We start from the raw sequence: 18,715 nt of genomic DNA on the forward strand, positions 1-18,715 counted from the left end.
CCTCTTCTCTTGTTTATATCACATTTACAGTTCTAAAGTAAACATCACAATCAAAGTAATTGCATATGCCATTGGATCAGAGGACTATCAGTAACTTTAATTACATTTATACCACGGGTCTGTTGAATGCTTTATTTTGATTGGCTGAGAAATGTTCCATGGGTGTTGATAATTTTTCTGAAAACCGCACACCTAACCTGACAAATGTCTTAAAAATAGGATCCGGTCCTTTGAATTATTTGAAAATAATGCACACCTTGGGTGTGTGTGCACCATAAACCCATTAAAACCTGCATGTTATCGCTGTCACAGTGTCAAACTGTGTTCTGTGTTGGTAATATGTATTAGTGTTGTTCCCCGAGTTAGCCACCAGATGTCTCTTGTCTTCACTGTCACATGTGCCATGAACTGCATATCCCATAATCCTGTCTGTCATCATTGATCATTGTTTTCAGCTGTTCCCACTCACCTTGTTAGTGTTGTGTATTTAAGCCCTGTCTGTTTAGTCTTTGTTGTGGATTCCTTGTTGTAGTTACATCGCCTTCTGTGTCTGTGTCTGTGTCTGTGTCTGTGTCTGTGTCTGTGTCTGTGTCTGTGTCTGTGTCTGTGTCTGTGTCTGTGTCTGTGTCTGTGTCTGTGTCTGTGTCTGTGTCTGTGTCTGTGTCTGTGTCTGTGTCTGTGTCTGTGTCTGTGTCTGTGTTCTGGATTGCTTCTATGGATTTTGACCTTTTGCTTGTACGGATTATGATTTTGGATCACCCCTATTAAACTGCTTTTGGATCTTACTTTTTGTGTGAGCGAGTCGTGACAGAAGGAATCCACCATGAAAAAATCCAGCGGATTGGGGATCCGGATCTGTCCGCCCGCTACTGCTAGGGAGAGAGGAGAGCGGATAGCCAACATAAAGGCCCTATGCCAGCAGGGTCAACCGGTGGGTTGTCTGGCCCAAATGTTTTGGACCTTGTCTCGGGGCCTGAATTATAATGATGCAGCACTGAAGGACCTGTTTAATACCTGCCTGGATGACCCTTTACCTAGGTGGGAGATAAACGGACTGGAGATTTTGGATTTCTGGGGGTTCACCCGTTACTTAGAGCATCGTAGCCAGTGGGATAACACCGCCACACCTGCGATGCTGGACAAGATGGCCGCCACCAAGCCAGCAGCGGTTCCTAAGGTGGCTGTCTACAAGACTGCACCTATTTTCGAGACGGCCACTACTATACCCCCACCTGTTCATCAGAGGGTCACGGTGGTAGAGGGGACTGTTTTCGACAGAGCTGTGTCCATGCCGGCACCCGTTCTCAAAATGGCCGCCACTAAGCCAGCCGCTGTTCCCAAGATGGCTACACCTACGTTTGAGACCGCCACGGTTATACCGGCCTTTACGTTCCAGATGGCCACGGTCTCACAGTCACCTGCTCTCAGGAGAGCCATCCTCACACCCGCACCTGTGCTCAGAGAGGCACCTGAGGTATGTTCTTTAGACTCAGTGCTTTCCGTGTTTGCCATGGCTCTGTGGTGCGGGTGGTCTGTCTTCTGTTTTGTTGTTCAGCACGACGTGAGGCCGAGTGAGTCATCTGAGCCGAGTGAGTCATCTGAGCCGAGTGAGTCATCTGAGCCGAGTGAGTCATCTGAGCCGAGTGCTGAACTCTCGGCCTGTTTCAAGATGGCGGTTCCCAAGCTCCCTGCCCTCACTGCCTGGTCCAAGAAGGCCAGGGTTGAACTCTCGTTCCTATCTAACCTGGTCCAGAGGGCCTCTTTCTATTGTCTCCCTCTACCCAGGTTCCTGACACCACCAGCACCACCCTGGGTTCCTGTACAGCCAGTTCCGCCCTGGCTTCCTGCCTTGCTGTGGTCCCAGCCTCCGCCCACGGCCCCGCCTGGCTCCAGCCTCCGCCCGCGGCCCCGCCCTGGCCTCCTGCTCTGCCGGCCCCGCCCTGGGTTCTAGATCCTCCATCCCTCCCCCAGGTCCACCTCCGTTCCTCCACCCACCTGAACTTTTGTGTTTTGTCGTTTGGAGTGTCTGGGAGCCACTCCTTTAGAGGGGGGTACTGTCACAGTGTCAAACTGTGTTCTGTGTTGGTAATATGTATTAGTGTTGTTCCCCGAGTTAGCCACCAGATGTCTCTTGTCTTCACTGTCACATGTGCCATGAACTGCATATCCCATAATCCTGTCTGTCATCATTGATCATTGTTTTCAGCTGTTCCCACTCACCTTGTTAGTGTTGTGTATTTAAGCCCTGTCTGTTCAGTCTTTGTTGTGGATTCCTTGTTGTAGTTACATCGCTGTCTGTGTCTGTGTCTGTGTCTGTGTCTGTGTCTGTGTCTGTGTCTGTGTCTGTGTCTGTGTCTGTGTCTGTGTCTGTGTCTGTGTCTGTGTTTATGTTCTGGATTGCTTCTATGGATTTTGACCTTTTGCTTGTACGGATTATGATTTTGGATCACCCCTATTAAACTGCTTTTGGATCTTACTTTTTGTGTGAGCGAGTCGTGACAATCGCTTGCGATACATAGCCTTTATTAAGTTTGTGAAACACACACAATTCTTGTTGTGTTAGATGTTCAAAACACTTTATGATGTGTGTTCTATTTAATTAAATTATTTATTTACTTAATTTTGTTTACCTTATACCCATTTTTGTGATGTTTGGTCCTTGACAAGCTTTTTAATTGTTTGTACGCTGTAAAAAATCTTTGGTGCCTTACTTTTTTGTTGAATCGACTCATTCAAGTCATTTCAACTTACTATTATTTATCTTGACCGGAGATAAGTTATTAAAACTTATGTAAGGTATTGAACTTGAAGGTGTGCATTATTTTCTAATATTTCAACATCCGTGGTCAATTATTCCTCTTATACCACGATTACCACAAACATCGCTCTAGTGCGGCCATTCCCAAACTGTGGTCGCAGACCACTAGTGTTTACTTATCCTAAAGTTATTTCAAACATGTATGAGTTTTTCTTCTGCTGAACACAAAATAAAATATTTAGAAGAATCTTAGTAGCCAGAAAGTTGATGAACCCCTTTGACTCCCATGTTATTTTGTTCCTACATATGAAGTCAATGGGATCCATTAACTGATTTTGGTTACCAACATTCTTAACTCTATTCTTTTTTGTGTTCAGCAGAAGAAAGAAACTCGTACAGGTTTGAAACAAGTTTATGTATATGACCATTTAAATTAAGTGAAGTATTCCTTTAAGTGGGCTATCTAAATTACACAGAGTTGCGTGTAGCTGGTATTAGTTAACGTTCTGACATATCAGGATTTTGGGAAAATATTAGCCCTACTTAAAAAACGGGTTTTTTATCTCTGTCTGATCTGACTTTCACTGTTTATTATATTGTATTTTGACACAACTGAATGCTTTTTTACATATTATCTGTTCTGTTGTCAGACATAAAGAAAGAGTTTAAAATAGTGACTAAACACGACCCAATATCCAACCAGCTGTTACTTTATACTGCTAAAATCCTGATTTAAATGCGACATTGTCTGATACAATTTACATTGAAGAGCTGATACGAGGTGATTTCGGATTACCTGTGCGTCTCATGCAGGGTTGCTCTTCTCATCTGATTGTGTTTATGAGCGCTTTTAATTTTAAATTAAAATTGCTTTTTAGTTTAATTGTAGATCGCGTATAGCCAGGGCCGCCTTAACCTAATGTGAGGCCCTGGGGCTGAGAGGTTTTGGAGGCCCCCCATACCCTCAATTTATAGTCTTATTAATATTCACATATTTCATATTTTTCAAGTATGACAAACATGGGCAAGTCTTATATCAAATGGAAGCTCTCATTCTCAGGAATAAGGCTACATCGTTATTTTTGCTCTATTATTAACACATATCCAACAATCCTCGAATGAATAATAAGGTTAAAAATTGTGTTTTATAAACATATGTGAAACTTGAGTGTGAACTGCCTCAGATAGCACATATAGCCACAAATGATACACCATCTTTTATCTTAGGTCCTACTCTAAACAATGAGTCCATTCACAGCATTTTCTTTGGTTGTGTGCATATATAATCCCTTGCTATTTATTATATGTGCAAAACAAAAAAATAATATTTATATGAAAAATGTATTTTCGCACCCTTCAGTAAAATAAGAATATCTTTTGAATGCGACATGCTAAAGAGTTCATTCTTTTTTTGGGTGTTTACTGTCTGCTGCTGGTAACAACCAGAACTGTCTGCAGTCTGCTAGAGCACACAGAACCAGAGTTATACACTATCAAAGACAGTATTTACAACATAAAAAGAAAATTTGGTGTTTTATCATATGAAAAACAACATAAATAACAATATTTGTCACAAACAGCAGCTTTTTATGTAACTTCAAAGGGTTTCCTGTAAAATGATACCAAACTTTTGTATGTGCACCTCTGCTTGTGGGTATGATAAGCTTTTGAAATTGGGTAGGCCAAATCCAGGCGGAAATCCCCAAAATAGCCTCAGAGTGTAAGAGGTTAAAAAAAAGTGTAATATCTAGGTAATCTACATCACAAAATGCATTAGTTTCTTTCAATACATCCAACAGTGAGTTTTCCCTCTTTGACCCTGAAAACACCATAATATCATTATTAAAATATCACTGAGCCCACTTGAGCATAAACACAAGACAGTTTATTTAACAACCACACACAGCAACTTGTGGTGAAAATAAAACCAAAATGTGTGAGAGTATATATGTTTATAAGCTTTATATCTATATAGTTTTTGGAATATACAAATTTGCAGAAAATTGCCACTCACTAACTAAATGCTCAGCACAGTTGTAAAAATATAAGAAGTTAAAGTTAGTTTTAAAGTGAAAATGCATTAATGTTAACAAAAGATAAGTCTTATAGACAGAATCTTGTTTTTTAATCAGTTATTTATTGTGTAGGCTATTGAAAATATAGTATGCATTGTATTTAGTATTTATGCATACTACGCATGTAAAACGAACACATATGAATATTTACAAAACAGAACAGAAGGGAACATACATGTATATAAGATCTTTAGATAAGGACATTATAAATATGAATGGTGCGATCAGGGGATGATCATTAGAGATGGTCTTGTCGAGCTTTGACTTGCACATTTACCGTTGCGTCGTCTTTCTAAACCAACAGATGTGTACTGTGAGCTAACATCGCGTCAAACTACATCGCTGCGGCTGCGCACGCGTCACTGATATAAAAGCGAGTTAACTTAAACTTTATAACAACGAACAGCATTAATATGTTCGGGTACTCTTTTCTTTATTTGGCAGCACAGTATCTTGCGCACAGTTGGAGAGACTTCTGCATGCCAGAGACTCAGCTGCACGAGCACAGAGAGCGAGCGCGCACGCGAAAGAGAGAGAGACCTGCACCTCAGTGCTTATTATGAAATTTCAGAAATTACTCTTTCATTTGTTGGTGGATTATTTCCCGTTTCTCTGTCACACTCAGTCTAACATGTAGGAATGCCAAGTTGAAAACGCGCACATTATGCGGAATAGAAAAATCTGTTACGTCTGATATTTTATTTCACGTTAAGTTACCACGGACTAGTCAGCACCCATGTAACGTGCAGTTAGAGTGATTGACAGATAACCTGACGAGTTACAAAACAATATGAACGTGAACTTGGGAGGCCCCTGAACTTGAGAGGCCCCTGGGCTTCAGCCCAGGTAAGCCCGTGCATTAAGGCGGCCTTGCGTATAGCGCAGACAATTCAGCGCAAATTCCAAAATATCAGAGAATACTGTTAAGCGCGCGCGCGCAAACCACACCATAGGGAGGGAGAGAGCTCGTGCACAGAGAACGTCTCGGTTACGGATGTAACCCTCGTTCCCTGAAGGAGGGAACGGAGACGTCACGTCGTGACCGACGAATTGGGAACTCGCTTAGAGAGACCAATCTGCTTCGAATACTACTAAAACGCCAATGAACTTGGCATTGAGATATTTGCATAATGCTGGCGCCGCCCCGGCAGGTGCGTATATAAGCAGCAGGTGCAAATAGGGAAATTAGCTTCTTTTTCGCTGAGAAAGCCGGAAAGTGTGACCGGCCGTAACAGCAGGTGGCAGCACCTGTGGCGACGGGACGTGACGTCTCCGTTCCCTCCTTCAGGGAACGAGGGTTACATCCGTAACCGAGACGTTCCCTTTCAGTCGGTCACTACGACGTCACGTCGTGACCGACGAATTGGGAATCCCTACCAAAACGCCACTAGGGGCTGACCTCTTCCAGTGTCTGCAGAAAAATCCTCCAAAATCCCCTCGGGGAAATGGAGAAATAGGATAGGGCAGAAAGGCCGGGCACTAGATGTTCCTTTAACCCACAGAAGTGCCAGCGACTGGGAAGCACCCTACCTGAGCGGGATAGGAACGCTGCGGAAGCCACCGCCCCTCTTAAGGGCTAATGGTGGACGATAAGAATAAAGACAGCCGTGGCTGTGTAAGCAAAGCAGTGCTCTGCTAAGGGAAACGTGGGCTGGTAGGATTAACCCCACGGAAAAATACTCACAAAGAAACCCGGTGGGACACAATGTGGAGCACGAGCCAACACGTAGGTCCGCGAGGATACAGCTAGTGAAGGCTGACAGCCAATGCTCCGCAACATAGGCTGCCAAGGCAGCGGAGGAAGAACAATTCAAACCATTACGCATTTTTGTTCTGAAGGCCTTCCATACTGACACAGTTATGAAGCATCAGTTGGAGGCTGCAAGCCGACCTGCGAGTCTGCTCTCCGTGCCCTCCCTGGTGAGGAAAGAACACGAGAGGATACAGGCTCGATACGGACACTGTAAAATCTAATGAACGTATTAGGTGTCGCCCAACCAGCAGCTCTACAGATGTCTGTTAGCGAGGAACCACGAGCTAAAGCCCAAGATGAGGCAACACTCCGTGTGGAGTGCGCTCTCAAATTAAAGTGGCAAGGAATACCCTGAAGATTATAAGCCAGGGTGATAGTATCAACTATCCGATGAGACATCCTCTGCTTAGTGACAGCTTTCCCTTTCTGCTGGCCACCATAACAAACAAAGAGCTGGTCTGAGGTCCTGAGGCTTTGCGTGCGATCCACGTAGAGTCGCAGTGCGCGTACGGGGCACAACAAAGCCATGGTTGGGTCTGCGTCCTCCGGGGGCAGCGCTTGCAAGCTCACCACTTGATCTCTGAAAGGAGTGGTGGGAACTTTGGGCACGTAGCCTGGTCTGGGCCTCAATGTTACACTCGAGGCAGCAGGACCAAACTGAAGGCACGAATCGTCAACAGAGAATGCATGTAAATCCCCTACTCTCTTCACTGAGGCCAATGCTAGCAGGGTCAGAGCTTTCATTGATAAAAGCTTCAGACTCGCAGACTGCAAAGGCTCGAACGGGGGGGCCTGAAGGGCTTTCAGCACCATGGACAGGTCCCAGGGAGGAATAGAAGGAGGGCGCGAGGGGTTTAGCCTACGAGCGCCTCTTAAAAATCTAATAACCAAATCATGCTGGCCAACTGATCTGCCGTTGATAAGTGAGTGATGAGCAGAAATAGCAGCGATATCAACTTTAATGGTGGAGGGTGACAGCCTACCGTCTAACCTATGTTGAAGATATAAAAGCACGATGTTCATAGGGCATTCTCTGGGGTCCTCGCGTTGCGAAGAGCACCAGGTGACGAAAAGGTTCCATTTAAACGCGTAAGCCCGTCTCGTGGACGGAGCTCGAGCCGCGTCGAATGTGTTAGATACCGCTTGTGGTAAATCACCTAAACCTTGCGCGCGCTCAACGACCACACATGGAGATCCCACAGGTCGGGGTGCGGGTGCCATAATGTGCCCCCTCCTTGAGAAAGAAGGTCCTTCCTCAGGGGAATCCGCCAGGGAGGGGCTGTCGCGAGGAGCATTAGCTCTGGAAGCCAATTCTTGCTCGTCCAATATGGGGCTATCGGTAAAAGGCTCTCCTCGTCCTGCCTGACTTTGCACAATGTCTGTGCGATTAAGCTCACTGGGGGGAATGCGTATTTGCGCATCCCCCGAGGCCAGCTGTGCGCCAAAGCGTCCACGCCGAGGCTGCCCTCGGTTAGTGAATAAAATAGGCGACAGTGGGTATCGTCCGGCGACGCAAACAGGTCTATCTGCGCACGACCGAACTTCTTCCAAATTAGCTGGACCGTCTGGGGGTGGAGTCGCCATTCGCCGGGGCGCGCAGCTCGAGAAAGCGCGTCCGCCGCTGTATTGAGCGAGCCCGGAATGTGAATGGCACGAAGGGACCTCAGATGCTTCTGACTCCAAAGGAGGAGATGACGAGGGAGATGCGACAGGTGACGGGAGCGCAAACCGCCTTGACGGTTGATATACGCAACGGTCGCAGTACTAGTACATCCTTCCCTCGCAGCTCCGTAGCGAAGCGTACAAGTCCCAGATATACTGCCCACAACTCTCGGCAATTGATGTGCCAGTGCAACTGGGGTGCTGTCCACACCCCTGAAGCTGTAAGCTCGTCGTACGTGGCACCCCAGCCCGTGTCGGACGCATCTGTGTGTACAACAGCATGCTGAGCGATTTGTCTCATGGACACACCGGACCTGAGAAACGCGGGGTCCGACCACGGGGGGAATGTTAGGCGACACGCAGGTGTAATAGCTACACGATGGATGCCGGCGCGCCACGCTCTCCTCGGGACTCGATCGTGAAGCCAACGCTGAAGCGGTCTCATATGGAGCAGTCCGAGCGGTGTCACGGCCGCTGCTGCTGCCATATGCCCCAGGAGCTTCTGAAATTGTTTCAGCGGGACCGCATTCTTCCCTCGAAATGAACCGAGGCAAGTCAGAATTGACTGGACGCGCTCTTCTGTTAAACGCGCCGATAAATCGATCGAGTCCAGTTCCATACCGAGAAAATAGATCCTCTGCGTGGGGCAGAGTTTGCTCTTTTCCCAGTTGACCCGAAGACCCAAACGGGCGAGATGCCGAAGCGTTAAATCTCTGTGCTCGCAAAGCGTCCGTCGAGAATGCGCTATTATAAGCCAATCGTCGAGGTAAGCCAATATGCGAACGCCGCTCTCTCTGAGGGGTTTTAACGCCGCCTCCACTACTTTCTTGAACACACGGGGAGAGAGGGATAGCCCGAACGGTAAAACTTTGTACTGGTATGCCCGTCCCTCGAATGCAAACCGGAGAAACGGTCTGTGACGAGGGAGAATGGACACATGAGAGTACGCGTCCTTCAGGTCTATTGCCGCAAACCAATCTTGGGGGCGAATTGAATTGAATATTTGCTTCGGTGTTATCATCCTGAAAGACCTCCTCTGCAGAGATCTGTTCAGAACGCGCAAATCCAAGATCGGTCGCAACCCACCGCCTTTTTTGGGTACTATAAAATACGGGCTGTAGAAACCCGACCTCATCTCGGTTGGAGGGACCGGCTCGATTGCGTCCTTCGCCAGCAGGACTTCGACCTCTGCACGCAGTACGTGTGCGTCGGACGCTTTCACCGTGGTGAAACGAACGCCCGAGAATTTGGGAGTGTGCCGGATGAATTGAATTTCGTAACCGAGGCGGACAGTGCGTAAAACCCAACGAGACGGGCTGGGAAGCTGAAGCCAAGCCCCCAGGGACCGTACGAGGGGAATTAACGGCACTGCCGGGGTACCCGCGGTGGGGCGGCTGAGCGGGACAGGTGGTACTGCTGGTACGTCTGCTGAGACAGCATAAGTATCTACAGTATGTGTGTGTGTGACACTGACCTGAGCCCGCTGAGGGTGACGGTCGTCTGGTCTCCTCAGCGGAGAGCACAGACTCCGAGGAGGGTGCTGGTGGTCCCGTCTCCTCAGCGGAGAGCTGGAACTCCTCAGGACACCCGCTGGCGATAGAGGAGAGGGAGGAAGAGCATGTAAATGCCCGCTCACATCTCTCTCGATCCTCTGGAGACCTGGAGAAGGAATAGGAATGCACTCTTTTTGTGGTTTTGTGTGTGCCGGCTGAGAAGCCGGTGGAACAGAAACAAAACGAAACCAAAGATTCTCCACCCGGCCCTCTACCGGTGGAGGGAGCGATCAGTGGCGGAACTAGAATTTTTTTAATGGGGTGGCCAGGGGGTGGCCAAAGCTACTTTAGGGGGTCCATAGTCCATAAAAGAAAATGACGTGTAACTATATATCAAGAAAGCATAAATTAATCTTTTGATCCCATTAGATGTAAACATAATAAGGGTGAATTTTAAATCTTTCTACTGTATTTCTTACATCTGATTTACTGTCTGTTAAAGGGATTCACCCAAAAATGAAAATTCTGTCATCATTTACTCACCCTCATGTTGTTCTAAACCTGTATTTTATTTTAATAAACACAAAAGAAGATATTTTGATAAATGATGGTAAGCACACAATTAATGGTATATCCATTGAATTCCATCATGTTGTTTTTATTCCTACTATGGAAGTCAATGGTTACAGCTGTGTGCATACCATCATTTATTAAAATATCTTCTTTTGTGTTCATCAGAAATAGAGATGCGCGGTTGGCGGTTACAGCCGCGGACTCCGCGGATAAACCGCGGATCGGGCGGATGACGTGACGAAAAATAATATTTTAATTAGATTCGGGCGGGTGGCGGATCGACTGCTTGTTAGCTGTGTCCTTCTAAGCATGCAACCTTAAAAGGTGAGCACTCTGTCTTTCAGGGTGGCAGCCTCAGAAGTTCTCAAAGAGAACTGAAATGAGACGGTCTAGCCTTCTGAGGACCCATAATTTGCGTCACCTGTTGCACGCGCCCCCAGTAGCCCCCACCGCGCCTGTCAGCAGAAAACAGCGGAGACATTTCTGACTTATTAAAATAAATATGTAATCAAAAATATTAATTTATTTTAGAAAATATGACACATTGATGTAGATTAAACTATTCAACAGTATATCAAATAATCAACCTTATGTTGCAAATATACGCAACATAAACAGAATAATATTAACACAAAACATAACTTATAATACTAAAACAGTGACAAGAAAAAGTTTTCTAATACACTTTTATTTAATAAAGGTTTTAATTGTTTGGGATAGCCTCGGCATGTTAAGAATCCATTCGTTCTATCATTAACAGCGCAGAGAAATGAGGACGCATTTTGACATAGCTCTTATCAACGCCTCAAAAAATGAGAATTAAAAACAAAGGAAATAGAAGGGCAGAAAAGGTTTGCCTGGAATAAGTTTTACAAAGTGGTAAATCAGGATGACACCAGTGCAGACTATGTAATTTGTGCGTTTAATTTAGGCATTACTGATTTATTTATTTATTTTTGTCCCGTGTGCGCCGATCGGAGACTGAGTTCACTGCTGATATTCTAGAGCTTTCTAGTCTCGCGGCTGTCATCACATAGCCCAGTCAGCGGATGGCGGGCGGGTGCGGTTTTGAAAACTGGTCAGAAACGTTGGTGCGGATGGATGGCGGACGGATGATGAGTTTTGTGATGCGGTTGCGGATGAAATAATAGCCCATCCGCGCATCTCTAATCAGAAAAAAGAAATTCGTACAGGTTTAGAACAACATAAGGATGTAAAAATTATTTTCATTTTGTGAACTATCCCTTTAATGAAGCAAAAGATCAGGAAATCTAAACTCCATGATAAACCTTAAACTTACTTCAATAGCAGAGCTCAACACAAGGATGTTTATTTACGAAGATACAGAAGATGCAAAAGTTTTCTTTTTTCTTTTGATATTTAATTAACTTTAATGACAGAGAGACTTCAACAGGTTAGGCTAAGACCGAATGCAATACAATGTTTATTCGTTTAAGACGTACAGTAACCAAATGTTTAGTATGAAAATCACCAAGACAGCTATTTTGACATATGAGCATTTGTCCGTTTAAACCAAAAAGACGCGAAGTTGCGATCATGAAGGCGTTTAAGCTCTTGCTGTGCACGCGCACTATCGGATATGCGCAACGCGCTTTCAAGTTCAATGTGGCAATCCAGTCGAATTAACAATCATACAGTAGCCTATAAATATCACGTCAAGAATGAAAATATGGTGCTGGGTTTTGTTGTAAACAGAATTGGCAATCTTAGACTTTATTCAGTCCACAAGAAAATTACCACACTTCCAGCATATACGGTGAAATCATGTAGTATTAGCAAGTACGACTTCACTTACATCATTTTAAGAGATTCCAAGCATTATGTAGACATGACATTTATCTTCTGATGGTATGAAAAGTATTCGTTAAGTTAAGTCATTTTTCTGACGCGTTTTTGAAAAGAAGTCACTGATGGAGAGATAACAGAACGCGCATCATGTATATTTTCTTAATTTTGTAAAAAGCAACATTCAGTTTTTATAGACATACAAAAAATGACACTTTAACGTTTTAAGTGATGTATAAATCATATCTGTATGTCCAAAATCAGCAGAGTAATCCAAGTCTCTTTGCGCAGTGATTGAAAAATAAAGAGGTTGCGCCGCGACCGCAGGGAGGGTTAATATTCATAATGTTTGTTTTTAACAATGTGCTGCGCTGCCGCACGTCGAAAATAAACATAGCGATTAAGTGAAAGTAGCGCATTAAATTTGGGGTGGCACACGGGGTGGCCAGTGACCTGTCAAGGGTGTCCAGTGCCACCCTGGACACCCCTCTGGCTCCGCCACTGGGAGCGATGCCATCACCGTCTCCCGTAGAGTGATCCCATCCAAATCCAGGTCGCCCATCTCAGGGCCGCTTCGATTTCCGTTTACCACGGGAAGCGGGTGGGGCGGGCTGTCGACGGCTGTTCCCCCTCCATGGCCTGGAAGATGTTCTAGTGGGGGGGGGTGGAGGCAGCCGCCGCAGGGCGCCCTCGGCGAGGAGCAGACGGGCCCGCCAGCGCTGGAGGGCGAGATGCAGGTCGCTTGCGCCGGGGCATGATCTGAGCGATCGCCTCCGTCTGCTTCTGGGCGGCGGAGAACTGCTGGACCAGCCTGGGACACGGGAGCGTCTAAGAACTTGTTCTTCTCCGCGTCCGACATGTCCGCCAGACATAGCCATAAGTGGCGTTCCTGGACCACCATCGTGGACATGGCACGACCAATCGCCTGCGCTGTCACCTTCGTCGCGCGAAGAGCCAGATCAGTGGCAGCCCGGAGCTCCGAAAGGACAGGCGAGTCGTGTCCTCCCTCGTGCAGATCCCTCAAGGCCTTCGCTTGGTGAACCTGCAGCAACGCCATAGCGTGCAGGGCTGAAGCCGCCTCTCCACATGCCTGGTGGGCAGCGCCCGTTAAACCGGAGGACTGTCTGCAGGCACGAGAGGGGAGGGTTGGGCGGTCCTTCCAAGAGGGAGCGTTAGCCGGACACAGCTGCATCGCGACCGCACGCTCCACAGGAGGGATCCCCGTATAACCCTTAGCGGCTCCGCTGGTGAGGGAGGTGAGGGGGGAGGGCTGAAACGGCCGTAATCTGATAGAAAACGGCGACTTCCAGGTTCTAGTCAGCTCCTCGTGCACCTCGGGGAAGAAAGGCACCGGTGGAGAGGGTTGTGAAACCCGGGCAGCTCCAAAGAACCTATCATCCAGGCGGGACGGCTCGGGCTGAGGGGGGGGAACCCACTCTAACCCTACGGTCTCTGCCGCTCGAGCGAGCACGGCCACCATCTCTGGATCGAACTCCGGCGTCCCAACCCGACCAGAGGGAGGAAGGGTGTCGGGGTCCACGTCAGGGGGAGGAGGCCCATCCTCGGATGCTGCGGCGTCGGTGGACCCGGAGGGAGGCACGATGGATTCTAGAGTCATCGTAGAACACGACGCTGAAGTCTCCATCGGCACATCAACCGGCTGTGGATGAGGAGGCTGAGAGCTGGAGGACGAATCCCCCGACCGGCTCAGCACAGTGATGCGGAGGTCGTCTTTAGAGAGCTTCACGGCCGCACCGTGGCGGCGTTCAGCACTCACATGACGAGGGTTGCGCTTTTCCCGGAGGAAAGACAACCGTCTCCGCAAATCCACAAGGGACATGTTCTCGCAGTGAGAACACTTACCCCCAGCGAACGCTGCCTCTGCGTGCTCGATGCCCAAGCACGAAAGACAACGCTCGTGACCGTCCTTCGGACGCATGTACTTGCCGCACCCAAGATCGCACGGACGAAAAGCCATCCTGAAAAGGACGCTGATGTCCGGATATACGAGAGAGTGGCTGCCTTTAACAAGGCACAAAGCTCTCTCGTATCACTCTTTTAGGGAAATTCACTCAGATGCTTAGTTGATGAGCGCACAGGAAGGCAACGCACACACTAAACTCAAAACAATAAACAGGTGTAGAGCCGTGGAATTAAGCGAAGCGTCCGCTGTGGTACTGCTAGTCCAACCAACTTCAGCAATCAAATCCCAACAGAGTAAAGTAGCTTCTCAGTAGCAGATACTGCCGGCTTTCGAAGCGATAAAAAGCTAATTTCCCTATTTGCACCTGCTGCTTATATACGCACCTGGCGGGGCGGCGCCAGCATTATGCAAATATCTCAATGCCAAGTTCATTGGCGTTTTAGTAGTATTCGAAGCAGATTGGTCTCTCTAAGCGAGTTCCCAATTCGTCGGTCACGACGTGACGTCGTAGTGACCGACTGAAAGGGAACTGGTGTGTGTCTGTGTGGGAAAACACAACCAACCTTAAGTAATGATACTCGATCAACAGTCTTCTCTGTCAGTAACATCTGTTGACTGTTAACTTTTACGTGAAAAGACAAGTACACGGAGGAACCCAGGTGGAAAACACCGCCAACTTTTAACTCCTTCATGTAAGAGAGGCACTGTCGAGGTTCCGCACGCAGCAGTGAGAAAGCGTGCATGCGAGAGAGAGAGAGAGGCGCTGCTGAGCGCTTGCAAAAGCGAACGAAGCCGTTTTAATTAGTAAAATAAAATGTAAATGGTAATCATGAAAAATAAATTTGATTTGTGTTGATTTGTGCCTGTGTTGAGTCTGTGGCGGGGCGCCCGCTCCTTCTTCGCGTTCGCACGAGTCTCAAATCAAACAGTGATTGACAACTGGTCCAAAGGTGCGGTGGGTGTCTCGGTGTCTCTTTCCTCCTGTTTTAAAAACGCGCAACTACTGTGCTTGCTTCGTCTTCGCGTTTGCGGGAGTCTCAAATCAAAAAGTGATTGACAGCTCTCTGGTCCAGTTGGCATTTTCAGGTTGACAGTAAATCTAGCTGGCCCAATGAGATTGGAGGGGGGGGCACCAGGGGGGCCAATCATATTCCAGGGGGGCCGGTGCCACCCCATGCCCCCCCTCTAGACACGCCCTTGCTAGTAAGCCTTTTTTAGAAGTGCAGATAAATTCAGGACTTTGTGTAGGCATTTTATTTTGAGAATTATGAGGTGGTCCGCGAAAATTCTTGATTACAAATAGTGGTCCACACACAAAAGTTTGAAAACCCCTAGTGCCTACTTTTAAGGTGCCTATTTTTACGTATAGGAATAATTGATTCTGGTCCTTTGGTGTTCCGATAGGGGTTTCCCATTGGGCGTCAAAATGGCTAGAAATTGCACATACACCTCTTCACTTCATTTGCAAAAGTTAAGGTCAAACTCAATGACTTGTGCTTGAGGCTATTTGCATTGACTTTATGCAAATAACACCATTTCGTTTAGTGCTACATTACAAACAATGTGATTTCATGGTTTTCATGGCTACCACACTAACACGACCTTAACTGCATTTTGTTGCCTTGTACTTGTGTGTTTACAATAAAGTTGACTCTATAGAGTCAACTTTATTGTAATCTTTTTAGAGTAATCTTATCTATTCTAATAAAGTGTCCTTTAAAATTAGTAGTGCATTTATGGTAAAATGGGCTACTACACTTTCATGCTGCAATGCACTTAAAGGGTCTCATAAAAATTAGCCCCAAATCTAACACAAGACTCCATTGTGCAGAGGAAAGGCGCTTTTTTACAGAACAGGCGCATAACCAGTCCACCCATCTGCATTCGATTACAGACTCTATGGCCAGGTTAGCTATGATGCAGCAGAACAGAACAGGAAGGAACCGCAGTTAACCATGTGCTTTTCACCTACAACTACTTCTTCAGGTAAATATTTTATGGGAAACTTACTTCCATTTTTGGAATTGCGAATAAATAGCACGCATTTCGAAAATGCATACATTTGTCACAGTCCAATTTTGCGTATACGTCTGTCCTTTCCGTTCACTTAATACCACGCATCGTTTCATGCCATTTTATGTATTGATTTCTCGTTTTTTATTTTTATTTTTTTACTATTGTTGCTTGGGTGTTGTGGTGAGATTTGTGTTATGATGTCATTTAATGTATAGGTTTATCCCTTTTTTTTGTCAATTTTTAAACCCGCTTGAAGTTGGGGTTAGGTTTGTGTTATGATGTCTTTGATTTATATGTTTCTCCTTTTTATGTCAATTTTTAAACCCGTTTGGATTTGGGGTTAGATTTGGGTTAGGATGTCATTTTACAGTATGTAACAGAAAGTTGTTCTAACCCCAATCCCAAGAGACAATGGTAAAATAGAAAAAAACAATACATTAAACATACATCAAAATTATACGAAAAGATGCGTGGTATTAAGTAAATGGGAAAGACTGGCGTATCATATAAACGGAAAATTGGACTTTATTGGCATATGTATTGCACAACTTTTCAAAAAGCGTGCTATTTATACGCAATCAGGTCAGACAGGTAGCCTAACAGATTCTTAAGCTCACATACGCGTTTTTTACTTAATACGGTCTATTATCAGTTCACAGGTTCCGACATCACCGCAGTTTTCTAGTGCTGTTATTTATTTTGACATTCTCCTGTGTGGTAAGTTAAACTATTAAATATGTATTATTTTATGTTAGATATATGCTGTTAATGATTTTTCCAAAATTCTTTGCAAGTATTCATTGATATGTCAACACATGCAGATGCCAAATTGTTTCATTTGGTTTTAACACGTAAGGTAGAAGCTACTAGCATAATTTGGTCGTCTTGCATGGTAAATTTGACTGCTTTCTGTTGTTTGACGTATTTATCAAAAAAGACGCATTTAATTATTTGCATGTTGTAAAAGTTATGCTATTCCAACTTTAAAGATGTAAAACGCTTTCCGTCTGCTCTGCAAATATATGACGACACATTCACATTTGGCCTATAGCACAAGTCATCATATTATAATATCAAAACAACTTACTGATGACACACAAACACACAAAAAAATATATATTTTGTAATGCACTGTAAGTCGCTATGGATAAAAACGTCTGCCAAATGCATAAATATATAGATATACAACTATCTCTATATAGAATTTTCTGTCTCACTCTTTTTGCAAGGAAAATAAAGAAAAATGTTAGATCGAAAATTGTCTATATTCTATTTTGCTTTATTATTTGTTTCAATTGTGTGCGTGCGTGTCAGCGAGGAATGTGCCCCTTTTTACTTTGAGCACCTGCCCCTCTAAAGGTCTCTGCACGGCCCTGCGGCAGTACGAGTTAACAAAAAGCATGCCGCAAAAAAAGCTACATTTTTACTGGATGACATTTATGTTAAACGCCAATCCTAAAATAATTTCTGAGCTCATGGGTACATGGATAATTCTTGAATACATCAAGTAAAGTTTACCAAATAGGCTTAAATAACCGTGTAGTCTGAATCTAAACACCTCATTCACCCTTTTTATGGCTAGAACACAATTCTGTAATCAAATATTTACATAAACCCATTTAAACCTGCATGCTATTGCTTACCTGCGAAACATAGCCTTTATTAAGTTTGTGGAGCATGTAAAACACACACAGGCACGCACGGACGCTCGCGCGCGCACACACACACATACACACACACGCACACGCACACGCACACGCACACACACATGTTGGTGTATGTGGTTTACGGGGATCTCCATAGACACAATGCATTTTATACTGTAAAAACTTATATTCTATAAGTTCTATTCCCCTTACATCAGGGGCGCCGTAGAGGGATTCAGAGTATGCCAGGCACCCAGCTAACAATTTTTGGTTCCCAAAACGTTCCCCTAACGTTAGTTTTTGGTTCTCAAAATGTTCCCCTAACGTTAGTTTTTGGTTCCCATAACGTTATTTTCCAACGTTAGAATAACGTTAGGAAAACGTTACAATAACGTTAGGAAAACGTTTAAATAACCTAAAAATAACGTTCTATTTCTGTAAAGAAAACTTTCCTGGCTTACCAAAAACAAACCTTGGAAAATGCACAGTTGACATGGAGTGAAAAATGATCTCACCAGGGCGCGTTGCCTCGCCTCCGTGCACGCACTGACAGAGCGCGCAGAGCTCAAGACTCCAGCCTCAGTGAAGAAGTGAAGGCTTACAAAAGTACGGCATGTCTATTAGTACATCCCATGCTGTGTTTTTATCTATCATATCTATCTAAAATAAGTAAAACACATTTCCATATAAGGAAATTAAAATAAAATAATTTATTTAATACAAAATCTATAATAATTAAATTATGCTATTACTGGAAAAAATGTCTATTAAAATATTATACCATAATATAACACAGGTTATTTAAATAAAAATACCACATCACATTTTATGTATTTAGATAACATTCTATTTTATCAAATATATAAATAACCAGTGACTTCAACACAATAAAGAAGACTTAACACAGATATTTATTGAAAATATATAAACATTTAATTCACTTTAGTTTAACAGACCTTACAGCAGCCATCTCATTTTTACAATAATCAAAAGCTTCTAACTTCATATT

At 44.9% G+C, this 18,715-nt stretch overlaps 1 protein-coding gene across 1 annotated transcript in view; it reads left to right on the top strand.

Moving 5' to 3' along the window:
* Positions 1 to 823: 823 nt before the first annotated feature.
* The window catches only part of LOC135785259 (NXPE family member 3-like), a 55,907-nt gene continuing 38,015 nt past the window's right edge, over positions 824 to 18,715 (top strand). The window contains exons 1-2 of the mRNA XM_065294595.2: positions 824 to 1,474; positions 1,786 to 1,971. Coding sequence (XP_065150667.2) covers positions 824 to 1,474; positions 1,786 to 1,971 — 837 coding nt within the window. The remainder of the gene's footprint in view (positions 1,475 to 1,785; positions 1,972 to 18,715) is intronic.

Source organism: Paramisgurnus dabryanus, chromosome 22 (assembly GCF_030506205.2).
Source record: "Paramisgurnus dabryanus chromosome 22, PD_genome_1.1, whole genome shotgun sequence".
NCBI classification, from domain to species: domain Eukaryota; kingdom Metazoa; phylum Chordata; class Actinopteri; order Cypriniformes; family Cobitidae; genus Paramisgurnus; species Paramisgurnus dabryanus.